This window comes from Balaenoptera physalus, assembly GCF_965194825.1.
Source record: "Balaenoptera physalus genome assembly, chromosome: 5".
Taxonomy (NCBI): Eukaryota; Metazoa; Chordata; class Mammalia; order Artiodactyla; family Balaenopteridae; genus Balaenoptera; species Balaenoptera physalus.
Genome location: NC_138884.1, coordinates 25267723 through 25284915, shown reverse-complemented (window position 1 = coordinate 25284915; position 17193 = coordinate 25267723). Strand labels below are relative to the sequence as shown.

Here is a 17193-nt window from a genome sequence, read left to right as displayed (position 1 = left end):
AATCCATTTTATTTAGCTTTTGTGTATGGTGTAAGATAGTGATCTATTGATAGTTTCATTCTTTTGCATGTGGCTATCCAGTTTTACCAATACCAATTATTGAAGATAATATCTTTCTCCATTGTATGTTCTTTGCTCCTTACCGTAAGTTAATTGTCCATATATATGTAGGTTCATTTCTGAGCTCTCAATTCTGTTTTATTGATCTGTGCCTATTTTGGGCCAGTATCACACTGGTTTGATTACTATAGCTTTGTAGTATAGCTTGAAATCAGGAAGTGTGATACCTCTATCTTTGTTCTTCTTTCTCAGTATTGTTTTAGCTATTTGGGTTGTTTGGTTGTTCCATTCAAATTTTCGAATTATTTGTTCTAGTTCTGTGAAATATGTCATTGGTATTTTGATAGGGATTGCAATGAATCTGTAGATTGCTTTGGGTAGTATGGACATTTTTACAATATTAATTCTTTCAATCCATGAGTACAGAACATTTTTCCATATATTTGTGTCCTCCTCAATTTCTTTCATCAGTGTCTTATAGTTTTCAGTGTACAGGTATTTCACCTTCTTGGTTAAATTTATTACTAGGAATTTTATTCTTTTTGATGCAACTGTAAATGGGATTGCTTTCTTAATTTCTATTTCTGATATTTCTTTATTAGTCAATAGAAACACCACAGATCTATGTATATTGATTTAGTATCCTGCAAATTTACTGAATTAATTTATTAGTTCTAGAATTTTTTTGGTGGAGTTTTTAGGGTTTTCTATATATAGCATTATGTCATCTGCAAATAGTGACAGTTTTACTTCTCCCTTTCTGATTTGGATAACTTTTATTTCTTTTTCTTGCCTAAATATGTGGCTAGAATTTCCAGTACTATGTTGAATAAAAGTGGCAAAAGAGGCATATCTGTCTTGTTCCTAATCTTAGAGGAAAAGATTTCAGATTTTCACTGTTGAGTATGATGCTAGCTACAAGTTTATTATATATGGCCTTTATTATGTTGAGGTATGCTCTCTCTCTACCCACTTTGTTTAGAGTTTTTATCATAAATATATTTTGAATTTTGTCAATTTTTTTCTGTACACATTGAAATGATCATATGAATTTTATCCTTCATTTTGTTAATGTGATGTACCATGTTGATTAATTTGCAGATATTGGACCATCCTTGCATTCCTAGAATAAATCCCTCTGATCATGGTGTATCATCCTTTTAATTTATTGTTGGATTAATCTTGCTAACGTTTTGTTGAGAATTTTTGCATCTATGTTCATCAAGGATATTGGCCTGTAATTTTCTCTTTTTTTGTGGTGTCCTTGTCTGGTTTTGGTATCAGGGTAATGCTGGCTTTGTAAAATATGGTTTGAAGGTTTCTCACCTCTATAATAAGAGCTTGAAAAGGATAGGTATTAAATCTTCTTTGAATGTTCTGTAGAATTCACCAGTGGAGCTGTCTGGTCCTAGGGTTTTTTGTTTTTTTGTTTTTTTTAATAGTTTCAATCTCCTTACTACTAATCAGTCTATTCAGATTTTCTATTTCTTTATGACTTAGTCTTGAAAGATTGTATGTTTCTAGGAATTTATCCATTTCTTTTAGGTTGTCCAATTTGTTGGCATATAATTTTTTGTGGTAGTCCCATGATCCTTTGTATTTCTGTGGTATCACCTGTAACTTCTCTTTCATTTCTGATCTTATTTATTTGAGTCCTCTCTCTTTTTTTCTTGGTTAGTCTACCTAAATTTTTTTGATTTTACTGTTTCAAAGAACAGTTCTTAGTTTCGTTGATCTTTTCTATTGTTTTTTGTCTCTAATATATTTCTCTGATATTTATTATTTCCTTCCCTTTACTAATTTTGGGCTTTATTTGTTCCTCCTTTTCTAGTTCCTTTTAGGTGTAAAGTTAGCTTGTTTATTGGGGATTTTTCTTGTTTCCTGATGTAGGCCTATATTGCTATAAACTTCCTTCTTAGAAGCATTTTTGCTGTATCCCACAGATTTTGATACATTCTATTTCTGTTTTCATTTATCTCTAGGTATTTTTTATCTCTCCTTTGATTTCTTTGATGATCCATTGATTGTTCAATAGCATGTTGTTTAATCTCCAGGTTTTGGGGGTTTTTTTCTCATTTTTTTTTTCTTGTGATTGATTTCTAGTTTCATACTATTATGACTGGAGAAGCTGCTTGATATGGTTTCATTCTTCTTGAACTTACTGAAACTTATTTTGTGACCTAACATGTAATCCATCCTGGAGAATGTTCCATGTGCTCTTGAAAAAAAATGTTAATTCTGCTGCTTTTGAATGGAATGTTCAATATATATCTATCAAGTCAATCTGGTCTAATGGGTCATTTAAGGAAAGTGTTTCCTTATTTCTTTTTCTGTCTAGATGATCTATCCATTGATGTAAGTGCAGTGTGAAAGTCCCCTACTGTTATTGTATTTCTTTCAATTTCTCTCTTTAAGTCCATTAATATTTGCTTTATATATCTTGCTACTCCTCTGTTGGATGCATATACATTTACAAACTTTATATCTTCTTGCTGGATTGATGCCTTTAGCATTATGCAATGCCCTTCTTTATCTTTTATCGCAGTCTGTTTTAAAGTCTATTTTGTCTGATATGAATATAGCTACTGCAGATTTCTTTTCATTTCCATTTGCATGGATTATCTTATTCCATTCCTTCACTTTTAGTATGTGTCTGTCCTTTCTTCTGAAGTGAGCCTCTTGTAGGCAACATATAGGTGAATTTTGTTTTTATATCCATTCAAGCACTCTATGTCTTTTGATTGGCAAATTTAGTCTATTTACATTTAAAATAATTATTGATAGGCATGTACTTATTGCCATTTTGTTCATTGTTTTCTGTATGTTTGTGTAGTTCCTCTAACTTCCTTTCTGCTCCTCTTTCTCTCTTTCCTTGTGTTTGGTAGTTTTCTTTAGTGTTATGCTTAGATTCCTTTGTCATTTCTTTTGTGTATTTACTGTTTTTTCCTTGCTATTACTGTGAGGTACACATATAAAATTCTAAGTAAGTAGTTGCCTTTTTAAGTTGCTAGCAACTGCAATTTGAACACATTCTGAAGCTTTATCTCTTTATCCACCCCCCCAACACACACTTAATACTTTTTTTTTCCACTGTGACAAGATAATGGTTTATTACTGAAAGAAAAATGGCCTTCCAAATCCCAACACACTTAATACTTTTGATGACACATTTTACATCTTATTTTATGCATCCCTTAACTAATTATTGTAAATTTAGTTAATTTTCCTACTTTTGTCTTTTAACCCTCATTCTTTTTTTTGTATGTGATTGATACACTACCTTTATTTTATATTTACCTTTTCCAGTGAGAATTTTATTTTTGTATGTTTTCTTATTATTAATTAATGCCATTTCTTGTCAGCCTAAAGAAGTCTCTTTAATATTTCTTATAGGGTTCATTTAGTGGTGATGAACTCCTTTAGCTTTTGTTTATCTGGGAAACTCTTAACCTTTCCTTCCATTCTGAATGATAACATTGCTAGGTAGAGAATTCTTGGATGGGAGTTTTCTCCTTTCAGCACTTTGAATGTCATGCCATTCTCCCTTCTGTCCTGTAAAGTTTGTGCTGAAAAGTCTGCTGATAGCCTAATGGGATTCCCTTGTATGAAACAAGTTGTTTTTCTCTTGCTGCTTTTAGAATTCTCTCTTTACCCTCAATTTTTACCATTTTAATTATAATGTGTCTTTTGGTATGAGTTCCTTTGTATTTCCCTTATTTGAAACTCTCTGGATTTCCTGGGCCTGGTTGTCTGTTTCCTTCTCCAGATTAGGGAAGTGTTTCAGCCACCATTTCTTCAAATAAATTTTTGGGCCCTTTCTCTCTCTCTTCTCCTTCTGGGTTTCCTATAATGCAAATATCAATATTAATCTTCTTGATGTTGTCCCAAAGGTCCCTTAAGGTATCTTCACTTTTTAAAATTCTTTTTTCATTTTGCTGCCCTACCTGGGTGAATGTCATTGTTTTGTCTTCCAGCTCGCTGATTCATTCTTCTACCTCATCCAGTCTACTGTTGAACCCTTCCAGTTTATTTTTCAGTTCAGTTATAACTTCTTTTTGGTACTTTCTTGTATTTTCTCTCTCTTTGTTGAAGTTCTCACTGTGTTCATCCTATCTTCCCCTGAGTTCAGTAAGCATCTTTATGACCATAACTTTGAGCTCGTTATCAAATATTATCTTCATCTCATTATCTTCATCTCATTTAGATCTTTTTTTGAAGTTTGTCTCGTCCTTTTGATTGGAACATACTCCTCTTTTTCCTCATTTTGCCTAATTCTCTGTGTTTCTATGTAGTAGGTAAATTAGCTATCTCTCCCAGTCTAGAAGGTGTGGCCTTACTGAGGAGACGTCCTGTGGGGCTTAGACACAGTCTTTCTTTGCCAAGAGAGCCAGGTGCTCAAGGGATGCCCCAGTGTGGGCTTTGTGCACCTTCTTGTTGTGGCAGAGCCACACTGCGACAGCACACTGGTGGGCAGGGCTAGCCCTGGCCTGACTTTAAGGTCTAGCTGAGGCACAGGGGTAGGTGTGGCTCTCAGCAGGGTGTGCCCACTGGTGGTAACAGGTCAGGAGAATTCAAAAATGGCACCTACCAGTGCCAGCATTAGAAAGGTAGCCTGAGATCAAAAAAAAAAGCCTCCTGCCAGTGTCTTAGTCTCTGTGGAGCATCCGAACTGGCTCCTGCCTCTCTGGCAAATGCTTCAGATGCTTTAAGATTAGTAAGTGGGTACCCTCTCCACTCCACTAATGGCCTCTCCATTAGTAAGTGGGCTTTTCAATCTGGTATTTTTGCAATGGTTTTCATGTCGAGTGCATTGTTTAGGAGCCCTTTATGAGCAGGTTTTCTGTTTCCTACAGTTCAACAGTTTTCTTGGACATATTCCCTGTTGAGCCAAGTGTACTGTCCTTTTACCCTTTGTTGTAGAGGCTCTGTTCATCCAGTTTTCAGGTCCCTTTCTTATGGAATTATTCCATATATAGTTGTAGATTTGTTGGGTTCATGGGAAAAATGAGTTTAGGATATTCCTACACTGCTATCTTGAACCCTCCCAAATTTCGGATTATGTAATCTTGACAAGAATACCACAGTAAACCTTTGCATCATTAACAAAGTGAAAACCCAACTGCACCAGTAAACATTTATAAACCTGCACTTAAAAACACAATTTGTACTCTTCTGTTATTTTTTGGATGTTTAAAGTGCTGAAATATTTTAGAAAGAAAGTTACCAGCATTAAATTTTGAAACAGAAGTAATAAGGAGAAGAAAAGAAATTGTCAAAAATAATTACAAAGAATATAAGGAGAGTCATAAATAAGCAATAATAAAAGTTTAATAGAATTGGAGATGAGGAGAATATTTTCAACCAGAAAGGATCTGAGATGAATTCATTGATAAAGCAGACTTTCAACTGACCTTGAAGGATGGCCAGGATTTCAATTAAAAATATGGGTAAAGGTACTCCACATAAAGAAGGCAGCATAAGAACAATGACAGAAATGGGAGATTGTGTTCAATGGGAGGTGACACAATTACCTTAGTGTACAGCACATGCCTATACTAATGGTAATGACAGAAATGGCCTGGGACTTCCCTGGAGGTGCAGTGGTTAAGAATCCACCTGCCAATGCAGGGGACATGGGTTTGAGCCCTGGTGCGTGAAGATCCCACGTGCCGCAGAGCAACTAAGCCCAAGTACCCCAACTACTGAGCCTGCGCTCTAGAGCCTGCGAGACACAACTACTGAAGCCTACATGCCACAACTACTGAGCCTGTGTGCCTAGAGCCCATGCTCCACAACAAGAGAAGCCACCACAATGAGAAGCCTGCGCACCGCAATGAACAGTAGCCCCCGTTCACTGCAACTAGGGAAAACCCGCACGCAGCAACGAAGACCCAACCCAGTCAAAACTAAATAAATAAATAAATATTAAAAATAAAAAGGAAAAAAAAAAAGAAATGGCCTTGACATCTACGCTAGAGCCATACTTTTGAGGAGCTGAAAGGCCATGTAAAATCGATGGACTTCATTTGAAAAGCCATGAGACCTCATTGACCAACAAACCAGAGCTTTTACAACAATACATAGCTCAGATGAGAGGAAAGAAAAACAAATGCTTCTGTGTGGTTTATTTCAGTGCATTGTGGTGCTGGTGTTTTTCTTGTTTTGTTTTTCCAACAACTCTACTGTTATATTGCTGTTCTTAATTTAAGGATTCTTATTTTAGGTTTAATGAAGTTAAAAATTTCAAAGCCTTGGTTTGATAATACGAAAACAAAATTAAAATGTTAAAGTTTTTCATGAAAGTATTAGCAGCTTTCCCAACACCATTGCATCTACAATTTGACAATGAAGAAAGTATGACGAATATGAATATTATATTTTCATATACATATAAAATATGATAAAATAAAGCTTGGAGAGAGCTGAGTTAACTGTTGAGAATAAACCAGAGAGCTTGAAAGGGTCCAATGGCAAAAGATATAAGAAGAAAGCAGGAGAAAGGGAGGAAGGAGAACCAGTAGATGTGCTGGGATCACAGGAACTGGTACACATTGTTTTTAAGGGAAGGATTTATAAACAACAAAATACACAACGGCAACACTCAGAAATGTTAGCTGATTTTATATACATTTGAGATCAGATTAATTTATATTACATATAAACTATGCTGTATGAAACCTATACATGTGAAAAGATTAGAAGGAGAAAACAAGGTAAAGATCCAAAATTAAAGAAATAAATAGAAGACAAAAAAAAGGGAAGAAATATGGTCAAATTGCCCATTCTACACACAGAAAGGTGAAAACAGATACAGGTTAGTATTATTCCCAATCTGCAAATTAAGGAGACAGGAAATTTAGCTTCATTCCTTCAAAGGAAATAAAATACTCATAATAAACATGAATTACTGTATCTTTTTCATATTTTTTAACATTAAAAAGTTTCCTGTAGCCTTGATTAATTACAAAATATCTTTCTCTTTCATTAAGTTTTATAAAATTTCCTCTGATTTGCCTTTCTTATGTGAATATATTAGAACATTTAATTATTTCCATGATTTCTCTGGCATTCTTATTATTCCCTATATCATATAATGCTCCTGAATAATAAGTTTCCTTTCTTCCTTGAATAATTTCTCTGTGGGATAGAGGGGAAGTAGGAAAAGGACAGTAAAATTGAATTTCACATCTTTCATACTAATTCACCCATTTTTTTAAAACCCCAGACTTAATGTATTCAACACAAATGGCAATATGAAACATAAAATAATGTAGCACAACATTTAAGCTGTTTATGAAAACAAATTATTATTGCATAGACCACAGCAATTAATACCAATTTTGTCAAGGGACACAACCTATACATAAAAGTTATTTTATGCATGGTTTACAAATTGCTTATAGGTCTACATTTTGGTTGCATGCTTGTAGCTCAGACAAATTTATCATCTTTGGATTTTTTTTCCACACAACACTGTTATATTTTCTATTTTGTAGGTGCATCTAAATTATTATAAGAAATCAGAGTCTAAAAATTGAATATGGGAAGATGAGAGCTAATAGTGTCTTCATAAGTAGTCCCATGTTGTTCATAATGTATAAGATTTTCTCCTATCAAATATCAATAGGAATACAATTTGAAGATAAAATGTATTTCCTCAATATTTTTACACAATAGTGATATCATAATTTAAATGGCCAATAAAATTTGAATTCTTCAAGGAAATAAAAATGATGGGTGTGGAGAATCACTTAAAATTTTGCCACAAATTTTTAGTGCTCCTCTGTTTCAGGGGAGACAATTAACATGAAATTACTTGTATCTTATGTGCATTTTACAGTAATAAATTGTCTATAATTTCCAATTGTAACATTTTTCATTTGCAACCAAAAAAACTAACTCAATGTACTTGTGGAATACTAAACAAAAATAAAAAATAACAGAGATGATTGGAAACTAGACGACTGCCAGTTTGAAAATTATAGTGTAGAGTCAACATTTCCCCTTTTTTATTCCTGCAAATCATCCCAAAACATAGAGAATGAGAAACAATTATGCAAATGTCCTATTTATTGAAAATGGTAAACAGTGAACTCTTAGACCTCCAGGTCAAAAGAATGGTTCCAAAATCAGATTTCAAAAAGAACTAACAAACATAGCTTTCACTAAGGCTAGGGGCCATGCCTTTTTATACTGTAGACATGATGCAATAGTTTCAGGTAGAAGCATCTATGGAAGTGGTTTGGTTCCAAAAAGCAGAAAAAGTGAGGCTAAATGAGGAACTATATAGAGAAGACATATGTGTAGAAAGTAGTCTATATCTGTGAAAACAAACAGAGAAGTAAAGTCTTTCATTGTGGGGGGAGAAAAAAAAAGAACAAACAACAAAACCCACATTTTCTAACTCCCTTAGCTAGACCAAGAAAAACTCACTTTGTTCAGTGATACAAAAGAAAAACTGGACCAGCACAGGATCTATATAAAGATGCTACGAGAGAGAAAGAGAGAAAACCAATTACACATAAAGAATCACATACTAAAAACATATTGCCATAAAAGAAGTGAAAAATTGTGACCAAACATTTCACCGTGAATTTTTTAAATGTAATGCATTGCAATTACCTTTTTGAAGCAATTATGTACTGCAGAAATACAGGGTGTCAAGGTGAGGTTGGTAAGACAAGAACAAGAAATGCATTGTAAGCTTCCAGGGCTCAACCAAATGTTACAACAAAAAAAAGTAAAAGCAACATAAAAATGAAGGAGAAATTTGAAATAATACAGGGGAAGAGAGAGTACTGAAAGCACAAGAAAGTAGCAAGGATTGAAATGATAAATACAAGCTAAGTAAATGGATATTGATAAAGAATCAAAAAGAATTAGAGAGAAATTGTAGAGCGTATTACAGACAAAAATAAATCCAACATACATGTAAAAGGAATCCCTGAAAAAGAAAACCATAATAATAAGAAAGAGCAGACATTTAAAGATATGAGTCAAGAAATTGTTCCTGAAATAAAAGAATATTGAATCTACATCTTGGGGAAAAGACCCCCCCAAAAGAAAGGAAAATAAAAACAAAAAAGTAACCACATCCCTGGGCAACACGGTCCCGAACAGTCAGCACAAGGATAACACTCTAGTGAAGTCACTAGACTTCACATATAAATGAAGAATCCTTCAGTCTGCCAGGCAAATAAGAATTCCCTAAATTCTACAATGCTAGAAGAAAGAAGAGCAACATGGTCAACATGGTCCTCGGTCAAACTGCACTTCAAGTATAAGACAAGAGACAAACACTTTGGAAGATGCAAGATTTCAGAAACATTGCTTTTCCTCAGGAATCTACTAGAGGCGACTTTCATCCAAGAGTTGGTTAAAAAACAATAACAAACTTGACAACAATGTAAGCTCCTGTTGGAAGCAAATCCTCCCCAAGTGAACACTGGAAGCTTCAGAGGATTATATCTCCAGACAGCTTGACCACAACCTCTGGAGATACCCTGATCCAGAACCTCCCAGCTAAGCTGCTCCTAGATTCCTCGGCCATAGACACTGTGATAGCATCATTGTCTGAAGGTGCTAAAGTTTAAGGTAACTTGCTATGTAACAATAGAGAACCAAAACAAGGCTTAAGAAGTATTGAATTTGAAGAGGCTGGAATGCTGGAGAATAGGGAGAAAATTTTTTAAAGAGAGTTGCTGATGTGCTGTGAGTCCCACGATCCTCCACAGGGAAGACTGAGGGATATCATCATCCTCAAGCAGAGGGACAAGGGTTTCCAGCAGAGCCTTTGGGACTGACAGGTGTTCTCTGGCTTTACAGGACACCAAGACTCATGCTAGACCCATGCTTGGAAATGACTAAAGGCAAGAGGCTGTGGTGCATTGCTGCTCTGAGGGCAGGATGGTGGTGGCTCTATTGGGAATGGCTTGTGTGCCCCGAGTTTGTCACGGCAGAAGAAAAACGAATGATTTTACAGACAGATGTAGGCCAGGTGTGAGAAAGGGCCAGAAGGGAGATATCTCAGTGACTTTGATCAAAAGAGACATATGAAGAAGCTGTAGAAATTAATATTAAGACTCTATACGGGGTGGAGCACCACAGCTAGGAGCTTAGAGGAGGAAACGTTTGTCTCATTAAGGAACTGAAGGTGAGACACCCCCAGGGAATGAGGGGATCTCCACAGAGCCCAGAAACATGCTCCAAGAAAAAGAGCCAGCACTTCATATGTGATGTGGCCAGGAGAAGATAAGAACCCCACCTCTTTTCTGTGGGAGAGGAAACCATAGCTGGAACCCTGGAAGTTAAAGGCAAGAGGCAAGGTGAGAAAAACAGGCAAGCAGCTGAGCACAGCACCCCTCCCACACCAAGGCTGAAGCCCTGGGGGAGGGAGAAGCTTTAACACTAGGAAGCTTCAGAGTTTTGACTATTACATGAAACTGTAATTAATTAATGAACAGGTCCCTGTGTTCCGCCCTTTAACGCAATGCTTCAATGATTAAAACGAAATTTGTTATTTAAAATTAATGAAAATAACAGTATATCATACCACAGTAATGATATCATACAATTATCGGCACAAGGGAAATTCTACAGTTCTATAATAACTCAGACCTTCAAACCTTGGACTGCTACTGACTGGTACCAATACTAGGGTAGACAACATTAACTCAAGCCTCACTACTTAACTAAGAAATCAGCTAGAACCAAACTGACATATAACCTAGCATACCATATTTGTTCTACCAAGTATGATCTCATACAGGCTGCCCTAAGAAATATAATTTTAAACCATTTTTCGAACAACTGATAAGCCTTGGCTGGAATAAAGCTAAAAATTAAGAACCTTCATGCATTTTGAGGAAAGTGTAACATACCATTAAATAAAGTTGGCTTTCATTGTTCTTTTTTTTAATCCCAACATCAGATATTCATTGATTCAAAAAAACTTCCGATTTTTTATTATAAAAATAAGTAAATAAAAGCAAACAAATAAAGTTTGGCAACACTACCTCTGAATATGATACTCTTGATTACAGAGATGTAGTCTTCAGGCTCCTGCTCAGTTGAGATCTCCCATCCGCCTCCGGAGATATTTAATAATTTGTAAAGATGATCTGAACTCTTCATCCCACACAGCAGAGTAACCACACTTTCTGGCGAATGCAGTATGTTTTCTAGAAAATGACATTTCTTTGAAGATAGGTTTTGAAGCAGGCTATTTGATAATATCAAAAGTTTACACTTGTAAGAGTTTAAATTTAGCAATTCCAAATCCCGAAGAGAATAATTCTCCAAGCGATATAACAGGATTGCTTCCCTTTTCACAACATGTGAAAAAACTTCTCTCAAGTACAGAGCCCATTCTTCAGCATCTTCTTCATATATCATGATGATGTCTTTTGCATTTTCTGGAAAGGAGAAAATAATAAATTAATTTTCATATATTTGAATGCTAACAGCAGGTTATATTATTATTTTTCAAAGAATTAAATGTATTCTTTAGGGAATATATTAATTTGCTTATACCAGAGACCAATAATATAATTCATATTATCCCCATCAGAATCCTATGGGAGTAAAGTAATCCTTCAGATGCAACACAGAGTTCATGCTCTGTGCAAGGGTACACGGTACTCACTGCACAAATGTTAATCTAGGAAGCTCAATGGAAATACATGAGAGGCCTTGAGATAGAATGGAAAGAATATTCTGTGGGATTAGGGATGCTGGGCTACTAGGCATGGCTCTGCCAGTAACCACAAAATTTTACCTAGATTATGGCACTTAATTCCTTTCAGCCATCATTTCTTCACCAACTAAATGAAGGTTTAAAAAAAAAATAAACTCTACCTAATGAATCAGATTATTCTGAGAAGAAATAAGACAATTTACATTAAAGGATTTTAAAATCCTTCTTCCAGGTAAAGATGGGTACATCAAGAACAGATTACATAACTCCATGCCCAGAAAACCAACAAAATAAAAAATTTTTTAAAGAACAAAATTCAATAGCAAAAACCAAATTAAGGGGGTATTATCTCATGCCATAAACTAAAAAGTTGTTGTTGATGAAATAAATCGGAGGTTCTGGTGAGGCAGTACTAATCCTAAACCTATCTCCTACCCTAAACCAGCACTGATGAAAAAACTTTTAAACCACCAAAACCGCCAGGGTGGTCATGAATCTCTTCCCCAGCTGGAAACTGATCGGGGGTGTCTGCAGAAGCGGGAAAGGCTGAATCCTAAACAAGCCAAGGCTCAAGGCTGAGTCAGTAAAGCCAGTCAAATTGCACAGGAACTCAAGAGCATCCCTGGGCATTGGAGAGGGGCCTTGCAGACAAGGTCCCATTAGAGACTACAGTCCACCACCTCCAACTTGAGAGTCACACTCACAGATCTTCCTTCTCCTCCTCTTTTCTCTCAGGCCACTACAACTGACTAGAATGTAGATTTTGTCTCTCAAACTACAACTTGGAGGGAAAATAAAAAGTAGCAATTAGGGAGGGGAATTTAAGGAATAATTTACTCACACAATATTAAGCAAATAGAAAGCCTAGACTGAGCTAAGAGAATCATGAGCAAGATGAAAGGATTAGCAATACAAATTCATAGTTATTGAAAGAGACGATGACAACAAAATTAACAGTAATAATATGATCATCATAATAATGAAAGTAACACAGCATGAAAAGACTAGCAGAAATCATAAGCAGGGAAGAAAAACACAAGAAAAGTCCCTCACAGTATTAAAAAACCATTGATTAAATAAAACCAAAGTTTAAAGACATATTGATTTGATATTTTTAGAAGAATCATTTGAAAGGGTACAATAAATAGATAAAAAGACAAGTTGAGAGCCAAAGCAATACCATTGCCCAGATAAAAAATTAGAAAAAGCAATGACTAGATTAGACACAGATAATATTTTCATTTCTGGCCTCAAAGTAAAGCTTCATATTTTCATAGTAAACACAAAAAGAGGCAACAAAATTAAAGCAATTGGTGAAAAATCTGATATATATGGATAAGAGCCAAAAAGGAAAAGATTCAATATAAAGATAATCCAAAAACCTGAAGTAGAAGAGAACAAAAGATGCATTAAAAGTTTTAAAATACAATTTTTAAAATCCTTAAAATATGGATGAAAAATGAACCAATTCTATGGAAAAATTGTTAGAGAAAACATCTTGATTAAATTTCACTTGGTTTAACGATTATTATAAAGCCTCTTCATATATCTAGGAAAGAAAAGCAAGTCATTCAAGAGGAGAAAAATATTAGGTTGGTAGATTTTTTCAGAGCAATTTCAAAGGCATATTATAATAAATTATAAAACAGCTCTTACAAAAATAATTTTATAGTGTATTCATACTACAGAATATTGCACAGCAATAAAAAAGAATGAACCACTGCTACATGCAACATGGATGAATCCAAAGATGTAATGTTGACTGAAAGAAGAAAAAGTATATACTGAAGGATTGTATTTATAAAATGTTCAAAAATAGAAAAAAAAATTCATGGCAATACAGATCAGAATATTTGGGAGTGGGATTAATGAATGGAAGCAGATAAAAGGGAGCCTGCTGGGGTTCTGAAAATGTTCTATATCTTGATCTGAGTGGTTGTTACACAAAGTATACATATATAAAAATCTGTTCATCTGTATATCTTAGATTGTGCATGTAAATTATATGGCAATTAAAAAGTCAATTAAAATATCAAAAGAAAAAAGGAAGTTTCAGGATGGTAGCTATTCAGGAGGCATAGGGACTTCTAATAGATGAACGGAGCATTTTGGGAGGGAGATCCAAAGAAAATAAAACAATCGTAAGATTGTATCATATATTTGAAAACTTGAGAAAAAATGCTAACAGAAGTTTGACAGTTCTGACTGGACATTTTGAAAAAACTTAAAGATAGGTACATTATAATCTTTTACATGTAAAATACAAAAGAAAGAAGAAAAATTAATTGCAGAAAAACAAAGCAAAACAAAACAAAAAAGAAAGCAGGATCATTATATACTATTTGGATCAACAGTGTAAATGTGTACATTGTATGGACTGGATATTTATGTCCTCCCCCAAATTCCATATGTTGAAATCATAACCTCCAGTGTGATGGTATTAGGAGGTGGGCCAATGGGAGGTGATGAGGTCATGAAGGTGGAGCCCTCGTGAATGGAATTAGTGCCCCTATAAAAGAGGCTCCAGAGAGCTCCCTTGCACTTCCTGCCACGTGAGGTCACAGAAAGAAGTCAGCCATCTGCAACCCAGAAGAGGGACCTCACCAGAATTTGACCTGCTGGCACCGTGACCTCAGCTTCCAGAACTGTGAGAAATAAATATTTTATTGTTTAGGCCACCAAGTCTATGGTATCCTGTTAAAGCAGCCTAAATGAACTAAGACAATCATAATAATGTAAAATATGATTAATGACTTAACTACAAGTTGAGATTTAAATATACTGGAGAACAAGGAAAGAGTCTGATAGACTAATAGATTGGAAATCCTTATCCAGCATATTACAGAAGACAACAGATAATAGCTAGAATTAGTAAATCAAGAAATAGTAGTATAAATGTATCTTTTAGAAACATGGAATAGAACAACAACAACAACAAAATTTGAAATAATGATGGTTCTTAAGTTTCCCAGAGGGAATGGAATTGTGTTTTGGGGAGGGGGAGAGCAGAGAACTGCTGCTTTTCATTATAGGTGTTTTATCATTGTTCAATATGCCTGTGTAACTATAATCAAAAATTTAAATAAAGAAAAAAACCCAGTCAGCAAATAGAAGAACCAAAGTAAGCAAAATGAAAATGTAAAAAACTTTGGAAAAAAGAACACATGGTAAGTTGAATACATATACATATGGATCAAAGACTAAGTATCAAGGGGATTATGATGGCACTACAAAATGCAAATGTTAAAAATCTTGAGGAAATGAAAGTATCCATAGAATGGGAAAACTGAGTATTTGCGGAGGAGAAAGTATAAAGCACTAACACCATCCTTCATAGAATTCAGCTATTTAACACTGCCTAAATTTGAATAAAAAGTGACTCAATTTCTTCTACTATTTTTTGTATCATCATTTTTCTTAAGCAATAATAAACTTGGAAAGTATTCCGAGTAAAAAAATTTTTATCTGAAATGAATGTCCTTTGGTTTTACTTTACATTACTTTATTTTATTTAAAAAGAGCACATAGAGTATTTCTCACTTTTAAATAATCCTGCCCATCTAATCAAAATACACCATAGTTCCATTGACTGTTAGCAACAGTTGTTTGTGAGAGATAAAATTTTGAGAGAGGTATGATTTCCTTTTTTCTTACTCTTCCATATAGCTTATATTTTTGTTGTAAAATTGTATTACTGTATAAAACAAAGTAACCATTCTTAAAAATTTAGTTTGTAAGGTATTATCATGAGTACAAAGAACAAAACACCAAAACTCTTACATTCCACACTTATCTTTCTCACTCTGGATATAGAGCATGTATTTTCTATACCACTGTTGTAGCAATTAACGCCACAATGATTTTGAGAGCTTTTGCATTTTTACTGAATTATCTATATCTTTTCTCATGATATAAATAGTATCCCCAAGGAAGATGTTTCCTCTTTCAACTCACTGATTCCTACACAATGCCTAGCCCAATTTTTTGAACAGATATTCAACAAAAAATTTAAAAATAGATTTACATATACAGAATGAGAAAAATATCTGGCAGAAAACATATGGGAATCATACACAAGTTGTGTAGGAATCATCGGCATATTTCTGCTATTCTCTATGTAGTGTTTCACCTAGCCTCAATGATAAATAAATAGTTATTGAACAAACACAAACATCGTATCATAATGCAATATTTTTATGTTTGAGGAACAGCAGAGGAAGAGTTTACCTTATATTACATATAGCCAGAGTAAGCTGCTGTTTAATTATAGAATAATTAGGGTAAATATAAAACTAATAATAAACTATTGAGTGCTTAAAATAAACTAGGACTCTTGCTGTTTTATACATATTATTTCACTTAATTCTCAAAATTTACCCTTTTAAGGTACTAATGTTACTCTTATTTTACAGATGGGAAAACTGAATCAGTACCGGGATTAGGACTCCAATGCAGGCAGTCTGACCCTACAGTCTGTACTTTTAACCTCTAACAGTAGAGGACACAATAACATTATCTAAAAGATTAAAATAGATTCTTTGCAGTGATATGAACTAGATTAGTCTCTATTAAGCAGCCTACGAGTTAAAATCAAGTATGCAAAGTATGTGAAAGCTCACTAGGACTCTGGTTTCCCATCAAGGAAAAAAGAGGAAATAAACCATATACTCCAAGAGTATCGTTGTCTATGAAGAACTCACAGAACTTCCTTCCTGACTCTGAAACCTAAATCAATAAAACTATACATTAGGCTAGAACTTCCTTCCTGACTCTGAAACCTAAATCAATAAAACTATACATTAGGCTACGAGGATGTGTTGAAGTACAGAATGAATACCGCCACATTACATGGTTGGATATCACACTACCATAGGAAGACAACCACAGGAAATCAATTCTAAAGACAATCATAACCCATCTTTCAAAACTTCCCAAGAAAATTAGACAGGAAGTCTCTCGCAATACTCTATGGCCATTTTTTCTTGTGCTGAAATTGTGCCTTCCTTTAAAATTTATATTTGACTTGTACTTAGTAAACTCCTGTTTGACAGTTTTCAGAAACTAAGACTAGCATTAAATGTTAGCCCTTTCTTTTCTATGGATTAAATGATCTCAGGCTTTTACTCTTTAATTTTCTCAAATATTATTTATTGAGATGTTCCATGTACCAGGTATGTTCCTAAGCATTTAACATGCATTACTTCACTTAATATTCATAAAAGTGTACGGAGTTGGCCTTGTTATTTTTATTTTACTGATGATCACATTGATTAACTTGTCACGGTTATGAAGATAGTAACTGGTCTTTATGTTAACCTTCCAATCTTGTTGTATGAAACCATGTTGAGTCAAAACACAGAAAGTTAATAAAGGGGCCTTATTCTAGAAAGTAGCTTGTCCTTGAGTAACATTTACATTGTAGACTCAACAGTAGTTCT

General features: G+C 34.5%; 1 protein-coding gene across 9 annotated transcripts in view; it reads right to left on the bottom strand.

The window, feature by feature from the left end:
• The window catches only part of BANK1 (B cell scaffold protein with ankyrin repeats 1), a 498899-nt gene that overhangs the window by 283068 nt on the left and 198638 nt on the right, over positions 1 to 17193 (bottom strand). For all 9 annotated transcript variants that reach the window (XR_014263843.1, XM_082462342.1, XM_082462343.1 and 6 more), the window contains exon 2: positions 11076 to 11474. Coding sequence is in view for 8 of the 9 variants with exons in the window: in XM_082462338.1 (XP_082318464.1) it covers positions 11076 to 11474 (399 nt within the window). In the remaining variant the exon portion in view is untranslated. The remainder of the gene's footprint in view (positions 1 to 11075; positions 11475 to 17193) is intronic.